Source organism: Phalacrocorax aristotelis, chromosome 3 (genome assembly GCF_949628215.1).
Source record: "Phalacrocorax aristotelis chromosome 3, bGulAri2.1, whole genome shotgun sequence".
In the NCBI taxonomy this organism is placed as follows: domain Eukaryota; kingdom Metazoa; phylum Chordata; class Aves; order Suliformes; family Phalacrocoracidae; genus Phalacrocorax; species Phalacrocorax aristotelis.
Window position 1 is genome coordinate 130,911,332 of NC_134278.1, and position 25,154 is coordinate 130,936,485.

The 25,154-nt window shown below is 38.9% G+C and overlaps 1 protein-coding gene across 1 annotated transcript in view; it reads right to left on the reverse strand.

Moving 5' to 3' along the window:
* Positions 1 to 25,154, reverse strand: part of CFAP61 (cilia and flagella associated protein 61) — a 117,376-nt gene that overhangs the window by 91,010 nt on the left and 1,212 nt on the right. Inside the window, exons 2-10 of the mRNA XM_075089694.1 lie at positions 23,861 to 24,011; positions 22,598 to 22,748; positions 19,868 to 19,944; positions 18,878 to 18,945; positions 18,109 to 18,235; positions 12,066 to 12,198; positions 9,944 to 10,097; positions 4,413 to 4,504; positions 3,110 to 3,294 (exon numbers count right to left, since the gene is read on the reverse strand). Of these exons, the coding sequence (XP_074945795.1) occupies positions 3,110 to 3,294; positions 4,413 to 4,504; positions 9,944 to 10,097; positions 12,066 to 12,198; positions 18,109 to 18,235; positions 18,878 to 18,945; positions 19,868 to 19,944; positions 22,598 to 22,748; positions 23,861 to 24,003 (1,130 nt within the window). The 5' untranslated portion in view covers positions 24,004 to 24,011. The remainder of the gene's footprint in view (positions 1 to 3,109; positions 3,295 to 4,412; positions 4,505 to 9,943; positions 10,098 to 12,065; positions 12,199 to 18,108; positions 18,236 to 18,877; positions 18,946 to 19,867; positions 19,945 to 22,597; positions 22,749 to 23,860; positions 24,012 to 25,154) is intronic.

Sequence of the window (25,154 nt, forward strand, 5' to 3'; positions counted from 1 at the left end):
AATATTTACAACCCCATAGTGCAAGGAACATGTATTCACAGTTCTGCTAGCTCACCATTGATCCATTGCAGATGTTGCATGCTGCACATCAGTTGTTAACTTGTAGTGCATCACTATTAACAAGAATAAACCTGAATGTCTGAAATAATATCAAAACATTATGCTCTTCACTGAAAGAAAAAAGATTGACTGTCCTCATTTTGTCGACCCCAATATTTTTCAGAAGTCATTTGTGGACTGTCAGAGCAGCATTAGTACATAGTAAACATTAATCGAGGTTACAAACAGTTGTTGCTATGTTCCACAATATTTTCATCCAGTACCAAGAGTTCTGTCACTATCTGCTTGCTAAACCTATCCAATGCACTTTATCAGACTAACAGGAACATCAATACTTTGAAATTGTTTCTGAACACTTTACTTCTTTCCACTTCTCACCTACTGGTTTAGAGTAATTCCACTCTCTTTTCCATGGTGACAGTGAAATATGACATTTGAGTTTAAAAAGACATGAGAAATCTAGCAAATTCTTGCTGTTTCTCTGATGTGTAAGGCTATCAAAGAGTTCTAAACCCATCAAATAGAGTTACGCTGAAGCTTTATAAAATATTTTTCTGCTGTACAAAATGTGTCATCTGAAGAAATTCAATACAGATATATATTACCTAAAAATACTAATAAAACCCCTCCTCTCTCCAGACCTGTAATTAAGTTCCCTTTAATTACTTCACCAATAACATTACTGAATGAAAAGAAGAAATAATTTCTAATTAAAATATGATTGAATAAAAACTTAAAAAAAAAGCTATAAATACAGATCCAGATTGGGGTATTATATATTCACCTATATAATACATAACTATGACTAGTTAATAGAATAGCTAAATGTGGGAAAGGAAAATGGCATTGCCATGTAGTTTTCTATTCTCTGCTATCCAGCACCTTCTTGGCAACAGGGAACACAAGAATGAAGGTAGGTGATTTTTCAGGGGGCTTAAAAAGGTATCAAACAGCTACAGATAGACTAGCAATTTAGTTCCTTTGCATTTCACTTTCAATGCACTAGCAAGCCACAGAACAGCTCTAGATTTGAGAGACAGAAACATTTAGCAACTTCACAGGGTAACACAAATTCCCCAGCAGTAAACCTCCCTTAAGGGCTAAGATGCAGTCATACCTACACTTCAACCAAACTGTTATTTCTGGATCCACGCTGCACAGGGTCAGCAGTAACTCCTTCAGGACAAAATTCTGAGATACAGTCAGGATTACCTCATACCATCCTTTCAAACACGTACGCTTTTCTAATGTCTCTTTTACAAACAGGTGGATCAAGCAAACGTGCACTAAGGAAGCACACAAGCAAAATATTTGAAAACCCCAATATCTACAGATTCCTTAGCTTTGGGAAGAGGATCTTGCATGAGTGTTAATCTCAGGAGAAGTCTTCAGAAAGGAATGCTATCTTCTCCACAGATACCCATCTTGGAATCCAAACTGTTCCAGAGATGTCTCCAGGGAAAAAAGAACGGGACTGCAGTGTTCAGTGATAAACACTGTGGACATACCTTGAGCAGAAAGAACAATGGTGCATACGAAGGGCAGAACGACAGAAGAGGGCAAAAGAAGTGGCAGATCCTTATCCTAAGCACGATGCTATAAGCAGAGAACTCAACTAGTCTACAGAGAGGTTATTTCCTGACGTAGTTACAAATCACTGCTTTGAACTGCTATTTCAGTATAATGGAGTCATTCCTGAGTAAGTCCCTCACCTCAGTATTATTTTAATTTAAAGTTATTTTGTTCTGGAATAATTATCTTGCTTAAATTTTATTTTAGACTAGATTGTCCATAAATTAACTATTCTGGAATGGACTCTGCAGTGTGATTGTTCTGTCATATGTACATTGATCAGTGTTTCTAAGCACACCACAGACTTCCAGCACTGCATCTCTCTCTCTTCCTAATGAATTTGAGCTGTATTACTCAGTAAATATGTACCAAGAAGGCTATGTGTTTGCTTTGCTTTGGTAACTCAGGATATTTGCATTTGTAGCAGATTCACAGTGTTTAATCCCTTTGAGTAGGCCCCCTCCTTCATCAAGAATCAGCTTAATAAATAGAATTAGTTTTCAAAGAGTTCTGATTTTTCTTCTTAATCAAGCTTACTCCTAAGTTTCCATTAGGCCAGCTAAGTTCAGATGCCATCAGTCACCAATGACTACTACTACAGGTAAGAAAGACATTTTTTCAAATGGTACTACAGTTGTCAAGCTCATCTATAAAGTCCTTGCTACTAATACCTTGTGTCTCTAGAAATTACGTGTATTCTAAAGCATGGAAGATCTTGGGTGTGCTCAGCCTCTTTCTGCCTAGTTTTTTAAGTATCTACATGTTTTATCTTTCTTTCTAGGATGTATAAGCAAGAGCAGGGCTCATTCATAATCAGAAAGGGCCAATGTTCCTGGAGAGGCTTTTACTGATGTGACTGAGTATAGGTTCTCTCTTCAAGGGTGCAGAGAAATTAGGGGGGAAAAAAATTTCTAAACCACATTTGTAGACCTATTCTACTCCACCAGCATCTAAGATTTCAAGGTCAGCAGCAGCAATCATTTTAAGATAAAAAGCCTTTGTCTTCCCTCAGCTGTAGTGGGTTCTAGAAAAAGGAATCACTTCTCTCAGTGATGGGAGACTGAGCGTATAGAAATCAGAACATCTAACTGCAGAGTTAAAAACAGCTTTACTGCCCCATGAGCAGAGATGACCAGTACGATAACATCTAGCTCTTTTCAGGGTTAGCCAGCTTCAGAATTAATGTTCCTTCAGAGGAAGAACTGGGTGCCTTCTACAATTTCAACTAGCGTGTTTCTAACAAAAATAAATTCTTAATTTTTTGGCCACATGGTCCTACCAGAGATGGGAAGTTGTAGCCGGAGGTTGAAAATTTCAGTAAGTTATTCATGAAGGTAAATGAGAAATGAAAAAAAGATGTCAGAAAAAACCCAACCTAACCACAGCAGGTACTGTCACTTTCAGATTTCTCCTAAAAATGTAACACTGAAAGTTGTTATTAAGATTAGGAAAGCAGTAACTCTTCATCCATACTTACCTAGTTTCATGCTTCTCATCAATACAAAACAGACGGATACAGAAAGCATTGGAAGCTCCTCTGTACACTGGACGAAAAGCATCTTCTTCAGTCTCAAGGAGGGGTGTTGCTGAGGCTTTGAAAGATTGGCCTCTGACATCATCTAATGGCAGCTCAGTATGGCAAACAGTAACGGTTCCATCTTTCTGCAATAATAGACAAATGGTCACTCACAACGTTTTGAAAATATTTTCATTTTTTAATTAAAAGGCCTTGCATCATTCCTATCTTGTAGTATTCCAAGCAGACACACATTTTGACAAATACAGAAGTTCAAGGAGGTATTTTTAATGTGCTACCTAGCTGTTTCTGAAACACTAGATAAAAGTGGCTTTTAAAAAAATATACACATTCTTGCTGAAAAGCAATATATTCACAAACTATAGTTACCATTAGAATCCCTTTGTAAGGCAATAAAACATTTATCTTTCAGAAATGTTTCTATATAAAAATTTTATTTCAGATGCATATTGAAAATATATGAAAGTGAAAAAAACCCATGTTATGTTAAAGAAAATGGGATCAATGCAGAGAATAATGTGGAAACGGAAATGAACAATAATGGGAAGAAATCCTGAGCAGCTTTGATACAGTACTGAGAGAGAGACTAGAGACAGATGCAACCATTTAAAGTTTCTCAGGATAAATTCTCTGCTGATTTCTGCTACGCCAACACATTTCACAGTAACGCTTTTTTATCAAGTCAAGCTTCACTCAACAGAACAGGCACACATAGAACATGTATCCTTTAACTTCTACAAATTACAGGGGAAAACTGAAGCTATACTGCTGCTTTACAGCTTTGGTAGCTTTCCATCAGTAGTAGATATTTAGCTCAGTAACAGAGTCAAGTCAAAATCTCAGGACTCGCAGATCTTCAGAGTCATCTTGCCCTGCCTGTTACAGAAGGCTCCTCTGCAGAGGAGCCCACTCAAAGCTGTGCTTCCACATGCCTTTACTTAGCTGCAGACCTGCAAAAACAGGCCCCCAACCTTTTTTTCCTCTCAGTGCCACTTTATTCCCACCCCTGTGCTGTCTGGCTGTTCATGTGGAACGGGATGGGAAAACATCTCTGACTATGGCTATAACCACCTCCATCCAGATCCTAGCTAGAACAGGTTCTGATCTATGCACAACAGCAGATAGAAATGCGGGCCCATGCAGAGGACAATGCAAGAGTGGAAATAGGCATTGCTTGTCCTAGTAACCTTTGCTTCAGCTTAGCGTTTAAAGTTATCAGCGTTGCTGTGTGCATTGGTGTTACCTGTACAGCTGCATCCTGATCATGAATATGTTCAAAGTTCTGAGGTGAAACAGAGACTGTTTCTTGGGTTGTTTGGTTGCTTTTATCTTCATCTGAGTAATGAAAAAGAATAGATACATCAGGCTTAAAAATGCGAGCTTAACCCTCAGAATCACAGCAACAACTAAAGAATGTACCAGACTACCTCTATTGAAAGGTTCATTTTATTTTTTAACAACCACAGATAAAACAGACCCTCCTAGAGTTACTTGGCTAGAACTTCACTTGCTCTTGTTGAGCTTGAGCTTAAGGCAAAAATCAGAGAATTGCTTATTTTATGTAAATTGAACAAGACACAGTTTAGAAGCAACTCCTAACTCATGTATTAAATGCAATAAATCTTTATCCTATCTAAAGAGAAAAATATGACTCATTAGGGTATTGACTGGTATCTTAAACCCTGTGCCTGTTGCTAACTTATTTTCTGATTATCATAAGAAGGGCTCTTGATCCTCAGATTAGTCCTCCTGAGAAGACTGAAATTCAGAATAAATCCTAGTTAAGCCACAACCCTTACTTATTGACTCAAGCAGGGACAAGAAACAGGGATTGGAATTCCCTTCTCAGTTGCTAAACCTAACTAGCTCTCTAAACCCCATTATACTTCTTATAAAAGGTGGTTGCTCTTTCATCAATCTCTGTCAGCTTGTCTACTTCCTCCCCTTCCTCTGATCTAAGGATCTCTGCATGACGGACCATCCTACCATCTCAATAACATTCAATAACATTCTAGTCTAGTTCATTCCAACCTGAGTAATAATATTTCCGTGGGCAAACAGATAACTAAGGTGATAGGACGGAATTACTTGTAGCCATCTGATGAATCGATATTAAAACAGGCTGCCATGATACATACATATACAATGCTATTTATATACTTTTACATATATATATACACACACACACGTATACACACAGAGCATATACACACAGCATCCCTGGCCAAGTGCTTAAACCAATTAAAGCAAGCATCTCTATGTTAGGGAGTTTATTTAACTATCACTATACACTTTGTTTTTTGGCTATTCAATCCCCCAGTGAGTGCCAAATCCAGAGTGGATATTTAAAATATTAAGAAGCCGCAATAAAAATGTCACAAGCCAATTTGGAAAATGTATGATGCACTATGTTTGATTTCGGTTACCTAACCTAACCTAAAATTGCATTAATTTTAATTAAAACTAATTAAAGATAAATTAGGTATCATCTAATGTTATGAACCAAAATTATTTTCAGCATCAACCTGAGAAAAAACCCATTGTAATACTAGTGAATCCTACATATTACCCCAAATAACCACCAAAATTACTAAAGTGAAGTGTCAGCTGCTGTATTTTCAGCCCCTGAACATATCTTCAAGAGTTTTGCCATTCCTTAAACTGTCACCTCTGTAATTTTACAGATATGTTCACAGTTCATTTTTATATTTGAAAATAAAGCCTGAAAACAAGTTTTAACTAACAAACTCTTGAGGCGTAGGTATCGCAGCTGCAGAAAACCCATCAGGCCAGGACGTGCTTGCATTCAAAAGCTTCAGTAACAAGGAAGTCAAAGTTTCTGAGCTCCAGGAAGAGGAAAAAAAACCTTCAGAAAATGCAGCACAACCGAATTCTTCACTCCTCTCTCCGAACTTTACCTTGGGAAGCTACATTCACTGACATAAGCATTTCTTCATACAGTAATGAACTTTTTAAAAAACAAACAAAAAAACAACCCCCAAACCAAAACCCACCACACAAACCTCAAAGGTTTAAAATGATTTAGCCAAAAGTAATTTAGAAATCTTATCTGAAAATCTGTTTCTCTGTTAGTAGAAAACGCAGATGCAATGCGCAGGGCAAGGAGGAACGCAGGGGTTAGAAATCATGGTTTCTCCAGGGGTATCACAGATGTGAGACTTCACAGAAATGATCAAATGTCATTTTGATTAACCCAGCTACATTTCTCATTATAAACAGCCTTGCAGGTGTCAGAAGTTAATTAATACAAGTCTCCTGTTGTCATGTAAATATTGATATGTTATTTCTGACTTTATACTAAAATGCAATCCCTTAATGGCTCCACCATCCCCTACTGTCAAAGGTAGCTGCATCCCTGTTTACATATACGCTGCACACAAGTGACTGGGAAGAACATGAATATTGTTGCACTAAATGAAGTAAGGAACATGAACAGAACGAAAATCAAAATAATTCAGTGATTGCTGGGTTGTTAGCAGAGGTAACAGTCAGCAGGATCAAGACCATGAAGCCTGATGAAAAGCCCTTGAATCATTCCCACTGCATCATAATGTTTTCTAGCTACTAATTTGTGACACCATATAGAGTAACAACCAAATTACTGTAATTACCCTGAAATGTAAGTGGCATATCAATATTGTGTTAAAGACAGATTTTTGTATACGCTTTCACTATTATTCAGTATTACATTTTGAAAGGAAAAATAGTGTCAACCTGTGGTCTCTACTTACAAGCTAAAGAGCTTGAAAAAATATCCTTATTATGGTTTGGATTTTTTTTTTATGTGGGAACATAAAATTAGCCTACAAAGGAATGCAGCTTGCATTTTAAATTCTCAGCCTTCGAATTCATTAAAAGAAAGTCCACATCCTCTACTGATGTAAGGTGTCTAGTGAAACTTCACTGCCTTCACATCAAGGGACAATTTGGCAGCAAATTTCCAATACAGTAGCCTGCAGAAAGGGTGCAATCGTTAAAACAGCCGTCATATAATCATGCATGTGTTACGCAAATATAAACTATATGTGAGTGACACCATAATAAATTCCAAGTATATAGGTTGGCACTATATTGCCAAGGTCTAACGGGGGCTACTGGGATGCAACTCTTATACAGGCTCTACATTTAACGAAGAAAAAACAAACAAAAAACCCAAAACAAACCCCAAACCCAAAAACAAAACCAAAAAAGAAACCACAAAACCAATCCAAAAACACCAAACCAAAAAACAGAGAGGAGGTGAACTGTGCTTATGAGTTGGTTGGTTGTTTTTTTTTTCCTGTAAACTTCTTTATTAAAACAGTGGGCTTTTTTTTTTTTAATTAAAGCAAAGAAACAAAAACAAAAAAAACACACCCACCAAAACAAAAAAAACCCCACACCACACATATTATTGCTTTTTCTGGAAGTTTTAATGAATGAATACTGAAATTTATTTTGAGCCACATCTCGTGCAATAATGAAACCCAAATCATTCAGAGGGAAAGGGCTTTTCATTCAAGCTGCTTGAAAAATATGGACTTTTTGTTTATAGTCATAAGTCAAATGTGTAACAAGCAGTAAAAAGAAAAGCTGTTTATCAAATACCTCTCATAAACCACATATTTTCAATAAACCATAACAAACTTCTGTAGCTTGTGACAAGCTAATGCCTGATTGAACTGGTATTAGAAATTAGAGTAATCATAGTATACATTTGGGTTTTTCCCTAGTCCTTTTTCCTTTCTCTGAAATTCAACTACCACAGCCTTTAGTTTCACACCTCTCTCTTTGGCCACACTGGGCAGGTATAAACAACAACTTAAAATGTTGCAGAACAATCAACACTTCAAAGTGTTACAATTGCTTGTTTATAGTCTAGATTGTGCAAAGCTACAACAGTAATCTTAATTGTTATTCAGTGATAACAGAATCAGTATTCCTGAGCAGTGTATAGCCATGAGCTAACTCTAACTTTACTGCTGAATTTCCAGTGGCTCTTTCTCTCTAGGAATAGTATCAGAGTCAGGCTCTTAGCTTACCATGCTCAAGCTCCTTCTCAGGAGTCTATCTTTGAGACCATCAGTGATTTGTGCACAAGCTATCTGAAAAAGTCTACAAATAATTCTCTCTTTCCCCAGAGCTGCCCTTGCCATTCTAAATACAGGGATATTCCTACTATTAAAAAAAAATCTTACCTGAAGGAAACGCACAGGATTGCAAACTAGTATCAACCACCAAAACTAACATAGTTTTTAAATGGAGATGAAAAAGAAGAGATAAACATGTGAGATTGCTAACCATGTTGCTTAATAAATTTCTGAAAAGCATTCAGATTCTAGATTGACAAGAGTCATAAGAACCTGAATAGAACAGTTGTTTATGCTAAGTTTTCACATTTAAAGCAAGTCTCATAGATTTCCTAAATGTTGGAAAATGTTTAACTTCCGTATAGTTAAAATCTATAACCACATACTCATTAAGAGGCTCAGCAGCACAGAATTTGCCACAAAACATGGGCCTACAGCTTGGAGTCCCTGGGCAAGGCAAGCACACAGAAGCATCTGAGGGTTTTAATGGGGCCAGGTAACAGCCACAGAACGGTTAAGGCTGGAAGGGAGCACTGAGGGTCACCTTGTGCAAGCCCCCTGCTCAGGCAGGGTAACCAAGAGCGGACTGCCCAGGACTGCATTCCAACTAGTTCTCAGAGGAGACTATTGCGAGTGACCTTTCTTCCTCCTTCAGTCTCATTTATGTTCCTATGTATGTCTGTCACCTATTTTGAAATAATACTCCTCAAGATCCAGGAGCACAGAATGACAGATGAGGAGGTATCTGCCTTCCTTCATCTCTCATCTGCAAGATGCTTCTTTGCAGGGGAGGAGAAGTCCACAGGAGCAGCTGTAAGACCTTTTTTCTTTCCCTTTTCCGTTCCATGACTGTCAGCTCCAAGATACCAGCTGGTGACTGCTCTGTAGCTCCCTAGTCGCCTTTTTTGCCTGCTGCTTTGTGTTCAGACACATAAATACATAACAACTTAATGGTGTTTTTTTTAAATTCAATTACTGATAATTAGTAGATAGCAAAATGTTGACCTTCTGCACAAAAATCCCTTTGACACTGAAAAATAAAGATGACAACTGTAAATCATTTACATGATGCTCCTGTTCTACAAACAGGTGACATATCCATGTTACTGTTTTTTATCATTTGCAGTCAGGTGGCTTGAGGATGCACTGTTGTATCATACTGAATATAAAAACAGAATAAAGAGACAGTCCCTGATCTCCCAAAATCTTGTAACCTAGAAGGCTGCAAACAATAAGCAAAGAGAGCAGGAGTCGTGCCACATGGAAATAAGATGACACAAGTTAATGGGACAACATAACAGCCACAGCTATCCAGCTGCTTAGCTACTGACAGACACCAGAACCATATTTCAAAATTAAGTTTTCAATTAATAGTACAACTGTAGCTAACCGATAGAAAATATACTCAATGCTTTAGCTTTCCGAAACTTGAAACCTAGGTTTATCCCATACCTGGTACAGACCAGCTTTCCACGAACAACTCTCTCATCTGAGTCAGCAACCAGGCCTATCACAATTTCTCTCCCAAATTAAAACACACCAGGTGACCATCTCCAAAACTGATATATTAAATTGTGTTTTCTTGATAGTAAACCTATATCCTCTTCCAATCTTTTGCAAAACCTACTCAGAAGCTAGAAATAAATGCACCTTGAATCTATCTATCATTTTAGAACACAGATACCTTCTTGAATGCTCGGCTTCTCTGGCATTTTGAGAATATCTTCAGGATGTGGTTTACAGAGTCCATGGAAAGGCCCTAAGTCAAAACACTCTTGAAACAAGGAAACATTTACTTGAGAGCATAAGCTCATGAATCCTACTGCAGTGTCGCCATCCTGAAATATAAAAGCAATGTCACACATACGTAAAAGTTGAGCTCGTGATTTTAGGATAGGACACATAACTGAAGAAAAAAATTGCTGAAACATAGAAGTTACAGCGTTACACCTCTGGTTGTGCATAACAGAAAAGTATAAACGAACTATTTTAGCAAAAGTTAAACATCCTTTTTTTTTTTTTCCTTATGTGTATTACGCCCTCTATATTAGATGTTATAATTCCATTGTTAGCTATGACTTGCAGGAGCATTAGGATTATATATATAGACCAAATAATGACCTACTGTTTTAATGAAGTATTTGTTACAGTAAATGAAAAAACCCATACATTTTAACCCCGTACCAAAAAGGTATGATTTTTCTTTGAAGGACAGCTAAAATAAAATCTGGATTTAGCTAGCCATGATGGGTGACGAATTACTAGACACCGCTTTGTAAATTAAATTGTGCTCAAACTCAGAAGTATATTTTACTTTCTTATGAAAATTATTAATTCAAGAAAGCAATTATATAGTATATAAACAGTATCTAATACAGTATACTGTACATATTATTTGCCGCAATTACAAGCACTAAATGTTTTCAAGTTCTGAAAAAAACCCTAAGAACTAGTCTTTAAAAAAAAAAATGTCCTGGCAAGTATGAAAATTATAAGATCCCTGCAACGCTGAAATGGCCATTACTAAAAGTCTCCAGAAAGTTGCAGTCTTCAGAAACAAATACACTGTGAAAAAATGAGAATTGGTATGCTGGAGGCTTTTTTGCCTTTAAGCTAAGACACATCTAGAAGAAGAAAGCTCTTTGATTTTTAGTACTATGTGCAACTTTCTGGTGAAATACACACAATCAAAATATTTTTTTTTCCTTAATACACTTAATGAAAGCCTCCTTTATAAACATAATCACACTCAACAGCTGGATTTGTATAGCTGTTTTATCAGGCCATCAGCACTCCAATAAAAATAAAAATAATAAAAACAACTTTAATTTTTTTCCTCTCAAACAACAAGTGATTGTTTGCCTTGTTTGCGTAACTGAACAAAAGCTGGGTCGCTGCAGTTGTCTGGCTGCTATGTAATTTTAGGCCCAAGGCTCAGCAGAGGCTGATTAACCAATCCATCTACCATATGTGCAAAAAGAGGTTGCCAGCTTCATTCTCTGCAGGGAAAATTGGCATCTATCTTGGTTCGCATGGAGGTGTCTTTCCAATCTGCAGCAGCGGCAAGCGTAAACTATGAGGGCCTGAAACACCTTTTGCTGCTATCATATTGAGCTATAAATGTACAATTGAAATGTATTATTTATAAAGGTAGCCATTCGTAATGTGCTTCTACACTAATGGTTTATTGTTTCCCATTTGGCTTCCAATGGTAGTGATTATGTGTCAAAGTTTTATAAAATCATTTGCTATAGAAAGGAGACTTCTGGAATTAAGTAGGTTATGTTGCCTATCAGCATACTATACCATGCACAATTACTAATACAGGAATATATTACCAGGAATTTTCAGCAGGATAACTTAAATGAATTCCTAGGTTTCTGTCTTCAGTTCAGCAAAAATCTGACTACCTGAGCCAGGAGATGGAAAAAATCTTTAGCATTTTTAACTGTGAAAGTATTACTGGCTACTAGTTTTCACATGCAATATTAATTTTCAGCGGGAATGAAAACTGGTCATCTATAATGCAAACGTCTAAAATGGCAACATGGTTTCTTCAATATGGCCTGTTCCAGTTACTTGAAAAGAACCTATACAATCACTTGGAATTGCTACTTCATTTACTTAACAGGAGATACCACTCCAAAAGAAAGGAAAGACACAAAATGCGAGGCATAGGGCACTGCATGTATGCAGATCATGAATTCTACCTTCCAAAAGTGAGCTTGGATCTTTTTATTTGCTAAACCATCATTCACGTGCAACATCACTGATGTTATGATTAGACAAAACCATGGCAGACTGACCTCACAAACAACAGCCTGATTTTCTTCATCTTGACATTCTATGAGATCAGCAAGGAAGTATTCACTATAGGTTTCCTTCAGAGTCTCACTCTGACATGTCCAGATTGGCAGGAGATCATCATAATCCTCCAACCTACAAAAAAGAGATTAGGTACTGATACTTCTGTTCTACTCTGTTAGCATACAGACAGGTACTACAAATACCTGATCCAAAGCCTCCACCCGCAAATAAGTAATTTCACCTAGGACACATCCCCAACACAACTAAGCTGGGAGCCTCTGCACCAGAGGAGAAAGAACCACTTCCAAAAGCCAGAACAACCCACCTCAGATCTGGATTGCCCAATGGAGATGCCTGTCTTTCCCTAACAAAATATGGGGGCAGCCCAGTTCAAGAATATCTTGCCTAAGGCACCTCAGACCAGGTGGACCTGGGCTTTAGGCCTCATAATATCTATATTCAGTGAGCCAAACCATCACTTGGTTAGAGTTGGCAGAGATCACAAAAAGCAACACCAGTGCAATTCAGGAAATCAGTCCTTTTGAAAAAAAAATGTAAAAATTAGATCATTTTTGTATGGGAGAAATAGTGCTGAGTATTGGCTAAATGACTGTTATTCCACACAGCAGCGTGGGAGTCACCTGGCAGAAATCGCGCCATTATGCCTTTGTAAGGTCAAGTTAATGCTCCACCACTGAAGAAGATACAAAGGCCAAAGTGCAATTATTCCATCCCTTTGTCTCACGAAAGGCTTTCTGGAGCGGCGGGAACCTGCCGCACCAAGGCTCTGACCGCCTCTGCTACCCCAGTCCACCCTCCACGCTGCTGGCGCAGAATCTGCCTCAGCCCATGTCCAGCCGGAGCCCAAGGTTCAGCGTCAGACACATAAGGCCCCATACTCCACAGATTTTTATTTCAATAGGCAACAGGACTCTTTCCCATTAAATCACTTTCTAAAAATGTTAATTCTTATCCAGGGTCAACTTAAGTCTAAACAAGAAGTTTCTGTGCTTTTACCAATGCAGTGAAGGAATCCATTAGCCCTGTGTGCCGTGACCATGGCACAAGGGCCAATGGCAAAGGAGCTCTAACACAGAACTTTCAGCAAGGTGAAACCACTTTGTTATTTATCTATCTGAAAAATTCAATAATTAAGTAGTCCAACCAACAGCTCTGCAGCTAAAAACATGGTGAGAGAAGTGGGGTTGTGGTAGGCCATCAGAAGGAATGGCTTTTGCTCCTGGGCTGTGGAGTTACAGAAACCCTTTCTCCTCAGGGCTTCCGTAAGCAGGCTGCTACCGGACATGCTTTGGGTTACCTCAGATGTCACACGCACAAGGAGAAAGACGGGCCCCACAAGACACAGGAATTAAATGAAGCGCTTCAGACACAGGCATACGTTTACGCTTGCTGCGAGGAACAGCGGCCACCGCAGCCGCCTGCTGCTAGACAGCAGGTCGCCCCCCTCACCGGCAGAGCGCTCAGGCGACTGCCCTGTCGGTGGCGGCTGCCGCGGGCGGGCAAGCGCGGGCCCGCCGCTCCCGCCTCCTCCGGCGGGGCTCTCCTGACCTCTAGCGGCCGCCGCCGCCGCCGCCGCCTCCGGGCGCGGGTGGACGGACGGACCCCGGCTGCCGAAAGGGCTGAGGTGTTCCCGCCCTGCGGCGGCCACAGGGCCCGCCCGAGCCCCGCAGGAGCCCCGCGGTTCCGAAGGTGGTCCCGACGCTCCCGCAGCCGTTACTGATCCCGCACAGCGCGGCCACAGCCTTGTCTAGGCCTTACTCGGGCCTGGCCTTGGCTCCGCCAGGGTACCCTCTCCTCTGCCTCCCCAAAATAAGATGTCAATAGAAAAATATTCTTAAATAGCTCACTTTTAAAGTGTTACATACTGTAGAAACATGCATCTGAAGACATCGGGAACAATTATTAATGCTTCCCACAGTTCTAGGAAAGCTTGTGTTTTGCTTCTGGCTCCTATTGCTCCAGTTTGTACGTGCTTGCATCTAAAAATCTGTACCTGTAATTTGGAAATCTTAGTTCTGCATATCCAGCAATTCAGAACAACAAAATCAACTGATTCTCATTTCCACTCTTTACATGTTTCTGGTCTTGGAAGAAGCCTTAAAGTTAACACAACTGGGCCAAAAAAATGTATTCCTAATTTCATCAAGCACAGTCTGAGTTTCCAAGCACTGACTGACTCTAGCGTAAAACTGAAGGACAATTTAGGTGGTATCTAGATGGCTTTTGCAGCCCCCACACACCATAATGAATGTGATGTTCTGTGTAGGATTACTTTTCTATTGGGGGCCAGCGACCCCTTTCATATGAACATTGTTTTTGCTTTTTGACTCTGGGGCTGTCTGTCTGAAAGCTCCCTTTCCCCCTACCCTGGCTGCTGCCATTGCCCCGCACAGTGCCGAGAGACGCCCTTGACCACCCCTCCGTCCCGAGGGAGTGCAGCGGGTGCTGGGGCACGATGGGCAGCCAGGACCAGGTGTCTGTCACACACACCTTACTAACGGCCCTTTTGGCAGGGTGAATAAATGCTTAACTTGCGGCCTCCAGGGTGTCCCAAGCCACAGTACCGCTCCATCTGGCAGGAGGTTTAAATTATTTAATGCTGTTTCTGAAGGTCAGTCGCCAGATTCTTTCATACGGGCTTTAAGTTAAGAAAGCCAACCTGAGAAACCGGTGGAGATGAGTGTCATCACTGCCCACTCAAAGCCAAAAACAGCTGCCAGGGGTGACAAGTTTCCAAGCTCCATGCTTTTTCATTCCTTTTCACTGTTTAAGTGAGAGTCTTCATTGTAATAAGTTATACACAAAAATATTAAAAGTACAGAAAATATAATACACCATCAATTAGATGTAGAATTAATTCAAAAAGTGCAACTAAAATGAACTTCCAAGAACAATGAAACCCTGTAAAAATTTACAGTCATTCACGTTCATTATATCTCAAACCAAAAGAGTAGCCTTCCCCTCCTTCGGAGGCATATCTCAAGGGAAAAGCTGCACTAAGGTTTTCTATTACCAGAACTTCACTGCTTCAACACAATTAATTAGCATAGCAAATCTGATAATGCGTTATGAAACCTCAAACCAACCAAACCAATTTAGGGGTAAAGGAATGACACTGTACACTAATTGAAACCTGATGTTTGACTGGGGTAGATAATACACGCACACAGTCTCCAGACAGAACGTTCTGCTGATTGCCCCAAGTCCCTTACAGCATTCTGCTCCGTAAAACACGACATGACACAAGGCCACGCATCAGGATGCAGATGGCAATTCTGCCGGGTCGTGGTGTGCAGAGAGACTGACCTCATGATAGCCATGGGGCTCCACATAAGCCCATTCATATCCCTGCACACAGGAAACTGGAGGAAGAGAATTAATTTTTATTTCTGCAATCCTCCACTAGCACCACAGTCTTAAAAAAAAAAACAACACCAACCCCAAAACAAAAAAAAAAACCAAACAACAAAACAGAATAGATTTTTAATATAAAAGTACTACAAAATTCCTAGGCTGTGAGAACAGGCACAATAAAGGCATTCCCGAGGCCTGCAAATTCACGAGTTCTTACATATATGGTACAAAACCAAGAACGACAGGATCTAAAGATAAGATATCATCAAGAAACTTAAATATAATAGCTTAGTGGACTATGTTCTGGCACACTACAGTTTTATTTCACTTATAGAGGTGAGATGGAGAATAACTTCAGAATTAATCGTTAAGCAAAGCATCAGTTTACAGCTTCTTTTTTCCCCTCCATAAGCAAGGGAAGAGGGAGCAGAGATTACCCTAATCTCTTGTCATTGACCCAGAACATGTTGCTAGGCAGGTGGCTGGGGACAACTTTCATAGATAAGTCGCTAAAGGGCTCCACTGAACGTTACTATGGATGCCAGTGAAGTACAAAGGTGAATACAGAGGAAAAAGAAAGGCAAAGCGCCTACTGCAAACACAATTTAGCTTACTCTGAGAATCTATTGATAGACGCTATTAAAGTATGAATTTTATATCACCGCATACTGTGTAATTTAAGAAAAAACAGCTTCCTGGTTAGCGTTCTAATAAAAAAAAGCCTCCACCAAACAAAAGTAAATAATTCTATTATTCATAACAAACTACAGAAATCCCAGGCAAGATGGTATCCCTTGTGTGGGCTATTGGTATGGTCTATGTGACATTTCCAGTCATGTCAAAAATATTTCTATTGATAATATCCAGTCACCATCAAAAGAAAAATTTGTTTCAAATTAAATAAAAAACAAACATAATAGTTGGAATCAGGACATATGGAAAAACTTTAAATCCTCAGGAATTAATTGACCTACTGATAACTTCTCAGTATTAAGGTTCCTTCACATACTGATAGATGGTAGGCTCAAATGAAATACTCATGAAATGCCTACAAATTTTAGACCAAGTTAGTTTGTAGCTCATTTTATAACATACTGAAATATCCAGACCTATAGCAGGATGGTGTGAAGTGGTCAAGGTCAGGCCTCAGTCCTTTTTCTTGAAATGCTCAGAAGTCAAGCGACAGGATATTGCAAACATTGACTAAAACTATAGCATGAAGAGCACAATCTGCCGACTTCTTTCAGGCCTCTTTGGCAAAATTAAGTATGTGTAGAACATCTCCCTGAGAGACAGGCTTCTGTCAGAATCCAGTCCGAGATGTCAGTGTGAATTAACCCATAAACAAACAGGTGTGGATTTACCAGGCAGAGATACACGCCTAATGCGGCATTACCATCTGTTAGCACTGGTCGATAAAGACACCCCCCCAGTCAGTATTGTATGATGTGGTGACCCAGGGATGCGCGTTTCCCTGAAGTTCACTTCCCACTGCGAGGACCAGAAATGCTAGTTTAATCATAATCCTGCTACATAACCACATAGCAACACTTATAAAACGAACAAAAGCAACTCCAGAATGAATCAGAATCAAATAAAATTATTACTTCATAAAGCATTACCCTACATGCACTCTTCCCATCGTGAAGAGGAAAACAACTGAACCAAAATGCAACAGGTACTAGTTACATTTCAACCACACTACAAGGAAGCATCCACACAGCAATGACAGCATTTACGGTCCAGCAACCTACACAGAAAAACGAAGGCCCCATTGCGTCAGAAACTCCACACTTATTTACTGTACCCAACGCTGGCACAAGCACAGAAAGCTGCCAGAATTCAAATGGCAGGAAAACACAGAGTGGTAGTAGTCAGTATACAGGTAGACATCAACAGGCAAGGCTGCGAGAGAAACTTGCATCTCTGCCTGGTGTACACTGCAGGCAGCTGAGCAAATAGGAAAGAAAAAAATAATTCAGTCTAACTTTTCATGACATTTATGACCTGAATCCCAAAACAAGGGCAGGGCTGTGTTAAAGGCACATTGCTCCAAACCATGCTCACTGAAACAGGTGACATGATGGAAGGAAAAGGGTTACCCCGTTATTTTCTTAAGCTCTCTCAGCAATGCTCAGGAGGCCTGCTCCCCTGAAACTCTGGGACAGTGAACGTATGAAGTCCTTACACAGAAAAAACTGTACAAGAGATGAAAGAGGACTACTCTCTGTGTCAGACAGACTACTGGAACTAGGGATTCCTTGCTTTTATTTAATTCTTTTAGATAATAGGCCTTCCTATTTAGACTTTGCTCAACTGGTCAGAATATGACATAGCAAGAGAAAATTAAGAATAAGTTGGAATATGCTGCAAGAGACCTGGAAACTATTAAAATAAGCAGCAATGCAATTAAACCAGCAGAATCACAGAGCAATTATCACCAACAAACAATGTATTCTTTCTAGAAAGCAACCTAGTTTTAAAAAAAATACAATTGCTTTTGTGATGAAGTAGAATAAAAACAGCATAATCATAGAACTACTTAGGTTATCAAGGAAAACCACAACAGTTTAACTAAGATACTGATGCTGTAAACCAGAAAAGAAAATTCTTCAAATTAACCCAGACAGATCTGCTCATAGAAGCAGAAGGGAGAAACTACGTTACCTTGCTTTGCGAACGTACAGCTGCGGGTGATACCAATGCCTGGGGCACATAAGCAAGGTAAAGTTTGTACCCACTGCTGAACCTGGAGCAGTCATCATCTCTTCAAAGACATTTCCCATGTCTGGCTCTGTGAATGACAAAAATCTGTTAGGAGCAACAGAGAACCTCTGTTATGTTAGCTTTTAAATTACCAGCAAAATTGTTTTGAGGAAAATGGAGTTTTGAATTTAAACCACAGGTGGCATAATGCTCTAAGTCTTTTAGGGTAAGCAACAAAGCTGAAATGTCAGTAGTATACACATGTGAAAAAATTGTTACCGGATTCATTTGTTAATTAATCCAGCACCCCAAACCTGAATATACATGCCAAGTGGCCTATTAGTCATTGTCTCTCAAAGTACAAGTACTGATTTCAATCTCTTGACTCCCTTCAGCCAGAAATCCTCAGAAAACTTGTAGGAATTTATTTTGGAGATCTTTGCTCCTGTTTGAGGGCCTATCTGTTTCTGGTAAACTAAAAGACTGCAGGAAATGGATAGACTGCTGAATGGACTGCTGGAGTGGACATGTAACCACATAAACCTCTTTTACAAGGTATGTCCATTAGAGGATACTTTAAGATTTTTTTGTGTGTTTAGAAAACTGTAACTATTCTCAAGATTTAAAAAAAAAAAAATCAAAGCAGCTCACTAACACAGTGCATATTAACAATAATGAGATTTGATGCTGTTCTCATTATTTTAAGAATAAAATTGCATTAACTTCTTACCCAAATTTTCATCAGCTGGTATGAAGAGAAGTATAAACTGCAGTTCTGGTACTGCGATAAAAGCTCTCCTGGACAAATAAAATAAGTGTATTCAGTCTTTCATCGTTACACCCATCAATCAGATACAGCACCTAGTCTTTTAATATACACCATTTTTTCCTCCAGTGTCTCTAATCTTCTTTCATGAGTCAATATGGCTCAAAAATTAAAAATATTTTATGACAAATAAGAGCATATGAAATTCATCTGGGCATTTCTTTTACTTTTTTTTTTCCCTACCTTATTTCTCTCTTAATTTCCTAATCCTTAGATTTCAAACATCCTCCTTTTTATATCCGTCCCCCAGTGGTGAAAAAATTAAAGATGCCAGATCTCTGCTGGCCGGTCTCTGACCTGGCATCTGGATGAGCTGGTTTGACATGACAAGCTGACTGTAAATTCAACAGCAACAGCACCAAGTGCAATTCACGTTTATGTAAGCAGATTCTGAGTATACCAAATAACCTGAGCAATGGTTATATTTGAGTACTGAGCTAACACAGTCATATATTGTGCTGTTTGTACTGTATCATTTGCAGCCTTACCATATAATCAAGAGCTAACAAACCATCAATAGATTACCCAGGAACAAGCATACTCCAGAAACATCTACAGCTTTTTAAGCTTCCTGCGCAGTCATGCGCTTTGATTTCTACAAGTGGAAATTTAGGAAAAAGAAATATCAATCTGCCTTGCCACTGCAGTACTATGTCTGTGGAAAATTACAGCAAAGGTACAGCTAAACCATACCACTTGGAACTGCAACAGCTTGGTTTCAAAGCCAACAGTGTACATTGATTAACGCAGGGTTATGTTTTATTACCTTCCGAGACTGTTTATAGAGATTTAATTTTGATCCAGTGATCACCTTAAAGCATTTTTAAATTCAATAGCCTCTCCAAATGATGGTAGAAGAGTGCCCATGCTACAGAAAGTTACGCATGAACTCACCTAACAATTTCTTGCGAACATCCAGCTGCATATTCTTCTTTTGCCACAAAGAGATGCATGAACAACGTGTTCAAAGGCTACAAAATGAGGAATGAAAATCTAAACACCATGCAGCTAATATTTATTAAGTCAACCCAAGTAGTATTATGCACATTTATTTCCAATATATAAGATTTATACTCAAAATTAGTTGCTTCATGCATATAAGTAACTTGAAAGCATGTGTGGATAAAGTTATGTGATTAAAGGGCTTTTTTTAATATTAGGATTTGTACTTCTGTAATAATTTTGATTTACACTCAAGCTTAATACTGTTTGACTACAATATACATACATCATTTAACAGCATGAATTCCAGACTAACAACGCTTTAATTTAACCACAAATATTAACAACTAAATCTTAAAAATATCTAATTTAACATTTGGCTGATAGAGGCATTCTTTCTAGGTTTAAAAAAAACCAAAAGCTCACATACTTCTCCCTCCTAAAATGGTTTTTCTTTAAAAGTAGTATGAAAACTTATAAAGTCTTAAGACTACATCATTAGACATATTGAAATACCCAGGCAGAAACAGGGCAGACTAAAAGACATCTTTCTCATATGCCTCCAGTTAACCTGGAAAATACTAGCAAAGGAAAACCCTTGTGCTGGAATGGAAGGTGCTGTTAATTCAGCTGTTTTCTCTTGCATATTAATTTCAAGTGCTGAGTCAATGAAGGTCTACCTGTAGATGAAACATTTCTATAAAAAATATTTTAAATGGGAAAATTTGAGGTCTTCTGAATAGCTTAATATTCAACTAAAACATTGTAAAATTATAACAAAATGGCACTGGTGGCTAGAGTCACCAATAAATTTCAGCAACTTTAGAGCAAGAATGATTTAGTAGAGGTTGCAGTATATAGACCTGCACAAAGACGACAGGCTACTGTAATGAATAAACATCAAAAGCCATTTCTAAAACACTCAGACTTTTCTTTTTTGTTTGTTTGGTTTCTAAATGGAAAAGAAAAAGGAAGAAGAAAAAAAAAAAGTAAGGTTTTGTTTCTGAGGTCCAAGCAGAGGCCCAGGAGGCAAGATTTGGCCTGTAACTGTTTCTGAATAGTGACAGTAACGAGGCAATCCTGTAAAGCATTTTCACTAATTAAATTCTGCACAAGTCAACTCCTAATTTAGACCTTGAAGCTATCTTATCATTTCTGTGCTCTAGGAAAAAGACTTGTCAACTAGACTTTTAAGAAATTCTACTCTCAGAAGATCACCATCTTCTAAAGCACATCTGCATGGATTTAACGTGCAGTTAACCAATCATATTTCATCTAGTCATAACTCAGAATAGGTTCAGCTGTTTTGTCAGTGCAGAAGCATGAAACATGTACTAAATCTTCTGTACATATTTTAGAAAATAATCTCCATGCCAGAAAAAGGAGTTCTCCTTGTCAGTGTTCCAAAGGACCTTTCACTCATGTTTGTGAGTAGTAATTCCTAACATGCTCAAGCACTTTTTTTTTGTCTTTTCTCTTTGTATGCCCCTGCACTCCGAAGTCAGCTGCAGCTTTGCTGCAAGAGATATTGTCAAGCAGACTGCCTGAGGAAGAGCTTGCAGAACTGACAGCACAGCATAACCCAACAGGAACAGCTGCAGCTGCACAGTGAATGAAGTGGTTGTGCCTGCAATATGCCTGTACACAAAGTACTGTTCAAGTGACAAAGAAAACAGATTACAAGAAAATTACATGTTTTTTTTTCTATACTCCCTTTGGCTGTAATAATTTTGTTTCTTTTAACGGCACACTGCGTTTTCAAATACAATTGCTGTATTTGTCAGTTTTTCCACAAGCCATTACTTAACATCACCCAGAACAACATTGGAAAACTGATGAACAAACTGTCTAGAGATAATTTCAGTACTGCCAATACCTTATTCTGGCATGTGCTGCCTAGCTTGTGAGTGTTTATGGTTAACGTTTTCCATCTTTTCTCAACAATCACCGTCCAGTTCCTAGCTGGACTGAATGATGGGCAGGATCTGAATCCTGAACTTCTAAGTGCCTATTTCTAGTCCATAATTCCTAAGAATAATTCCTAAGCTTGACCAAGGAGCCTGTATGAAAACACAGCAGAGAGCAGAAATCTCCACGCCAGCACCAAACAAGCTTACTCCAGAACCAAGACGCACAGGTCAGCATGGTCCTTCAAGCAGGGGTACACTCCCTGTCCCTTATTCTTTCTTTGAAGCCATTAAATTTGCATTCAATTCTGTAAAATAGCAAAACTATATTCCAAAAGGTGAGAAATTAGGACTCTAGTGCCCTTACAGCGAGAAGGACCTTAGAGCAAGGACTTCACCTCCCAGGTAAATGTTCTGTTAGACAACACCAGAGCTGGACAGGTTTTTGAACGAAAAATGTTGGTGACAGACAGCTACGATTCACACTGCACTCAGTGCTAGCACAACGCATCAGACACATTCTGCACGTGTCTGGCAAAGAAAGAACTTGCCTTCCCTAACTACCGTCCTTACAGTCACCTTCAGGTACTGTAGTGGCAAAAGCACAGGTACTTGTGAACCTTTGAGCACCTGAGGGTTTCGTAAGGAATCTGATGATCACCTTCTTCAGCCTGAATGCCTCAAATCTACCCAACACAGATTTTAGATGCCTATGCATATTTTTCATACCTGAGCCCTAAATGAAAACTGAACTACAATCACACAATTTACTTACAGTGCATTTATTGTTAATGTAGTTTTCATGTAAGAATGATTCCCAATCAGACTGATCAATGATATTCCAATTTGGATAGTCCAGAAAGACAGCATGGGCTATAACCTCATTCTTCTCACTGCAGAGCGTCAAAGCAAGATTTGATTTTTCTCTGTGAAAACAATTTAATTTTGCAGAAGTTGAAGAAACTACACAAAGGAAAGTGACTGTTAGTTCAGCCTGTTAGAATAGCATAATTAGCCATGTTCAAAAGTGCTCCCAGGATCAGGCCTCAATAAAACACTTCACTGCCCACATTCTAACTTGACATTACTGCTTCAATTCCAAGTATTTATTTAGTGTATTCTAACACTATAACAATTCACATGATTTTTCAAATCCTCAATTGCTATTAATTAGATATGCAAGGCTTAAATGCTCCCTCTTCTTTGCATGTTTCTACATACTTCTGTTTTTTCCCCAAATAGCTGGTATCCAAAGCATTTGCCATTAAGTGCAAGAAAAGTGACCCATCAGCAGTTCACAGTCTGTCTCTGCTGTTCATCACTGCACAGAAAAATGAAGTGCAGGAGGTCCATCACTATCTCTGCTGATGAAGATATGGTGACAGAAGACTTCTACAGCCACCCATTTCCACTAAGGATATTGCCATGAAAGCAGCTAGGATACAGACCCAAAATATGGAGGGTATTAGGTATCTTGGGGGTGTGAAAAGAAGAGGCGCATTGAAACTTATTTTATGCAGCTAGTGGCTGTCTCCCAAGGTAGAATAAAGCAAGGTAAAAAAAGAAACCTAATTCCTTTTATTAACAGGAAACTGGAAGAGAAGGAAAAGATTTAGACATACACAGAAAAAAAAACAACAAAGAACAGTCACAGCCACAAAGTGATTAAAAACCCTAGTCCCTGCCCCTCTATCACTCACTCTCAACAGGATTCTGTTAGATGGAGCAGACAGCAGACACTGGAATCTGGTGGTTTCATCAGGTATGATTCAAAAGTGTTTCTTCTCAACTTTTATAAAAGGGAAGCTAGCCTAGAGTCAACTCTTGTCCACCATGCTGGCAGCAGCGATCCAAGTTTGCACTATGTCATGCATGTGTGACGCAGAGAAGAGATGGAAGCAGATTTTCTTTCCTTTTTGTGAAGTCATTATGCAACACCACCTAAAGGCTCATAATGTTTTCTGCCATTTGAAATATAACATAATTTAAGTTTCCTCCAAGAAAGGTAATATAATGTTCCTAAAATACTGTTACTTACAAAAGGTACATGACATCAATCCTTCCAAAAACTGCCTCTGTAGAATGGCTGAAGAGGCTGATAATATCTGAAACATCATGCGATTCTGTTCTTCTGGTACTGACCACTTCTGTATTTCCTCCTGAAGAAGTTATTGTAGTCATCTTACAAACTGCAACAAGAAAGAAAGAAAACATCGCTGTTCTGGTGGATCCCGCTGCAATCCATTGTTCAGTGTAGTTACTTGAAATGGATTTTTCTATGAACTGTGAAGAAGTGTAATTTGGATGGATTCAAGTGTCTAGTTCCTGTAGACCTCCACATAAATACATACTGCCCGCATATACATACAGCATGCAAACAGTGCACAAGTAGAAATGCAGCAGGCAATCATCCCTGTTGTGTGTATTCAACATGCTATGCAGGAAACAAATGTTTTTAATAGGCTGCAAATTGCTTTTACATTTATTCATTTATAGGCATTTGCATGCTATCTATAAGAACAGTGCCCATCATTAATAATTTCAAACTTAAGTCTACAGGGTTGGGAGGACCAGTTGCAAACAATCTGGATAAGAATGCCCTGGTAGCATTAAACAGCAATTTCAGGTGAGTTAAGTGTATTTTGTCCAAAACAGCTCCTCAGATTTCTTGTTAAGTCAACAGCGATGCTTAAGTTTCAGAAGGAATTGAAAACTCTATAGCTTCCCTGCCCAGAAAAAAACATTTTTTTGGTTCCACATTCACGGAATTTGCCAGGTCCAAGTGATTTATTCACACACCTTGAAATTTCAGAACGTGCAGGGGAAACAAACATTCAGACCATCTGTGACTATCACCTAACAGTTCATTTATCTTTCAGTTGTGTTGCTACTCGATACTGTAGCCTGTTGCAATACAATCAAGAATTAGCATGTAAACCAAATTGACCAAACACAACAACTTTTTGCAATTTCTTAAATAGGCTTGTGCAAAACATAGCATTACTAACTCAAAAAACTCTCAATAACCAACATACCTCAACCAGCAGAGCACTTGCACCAATCTACCAAACACAACAGCTATTTCTAACATTGGCTCCAAACCCAGGTGTGATGCCCAATTATTAGGCCCCACAGAACCCAACTAAAATGGGATAACAAAGGAAACCCTGAATTTTATACCTTTTAAGTACAGAGAAAGTAATGCATACAGCCACATCTTTCACAGACAGCCAAGATATAGTTACAGGTGACAGCACAGGTCTCAGTCATGCAAACATACACTTGCAAAGAGATCCCAGCACCAACCTGAGGCAAAATGGCCTCTGCAGGTT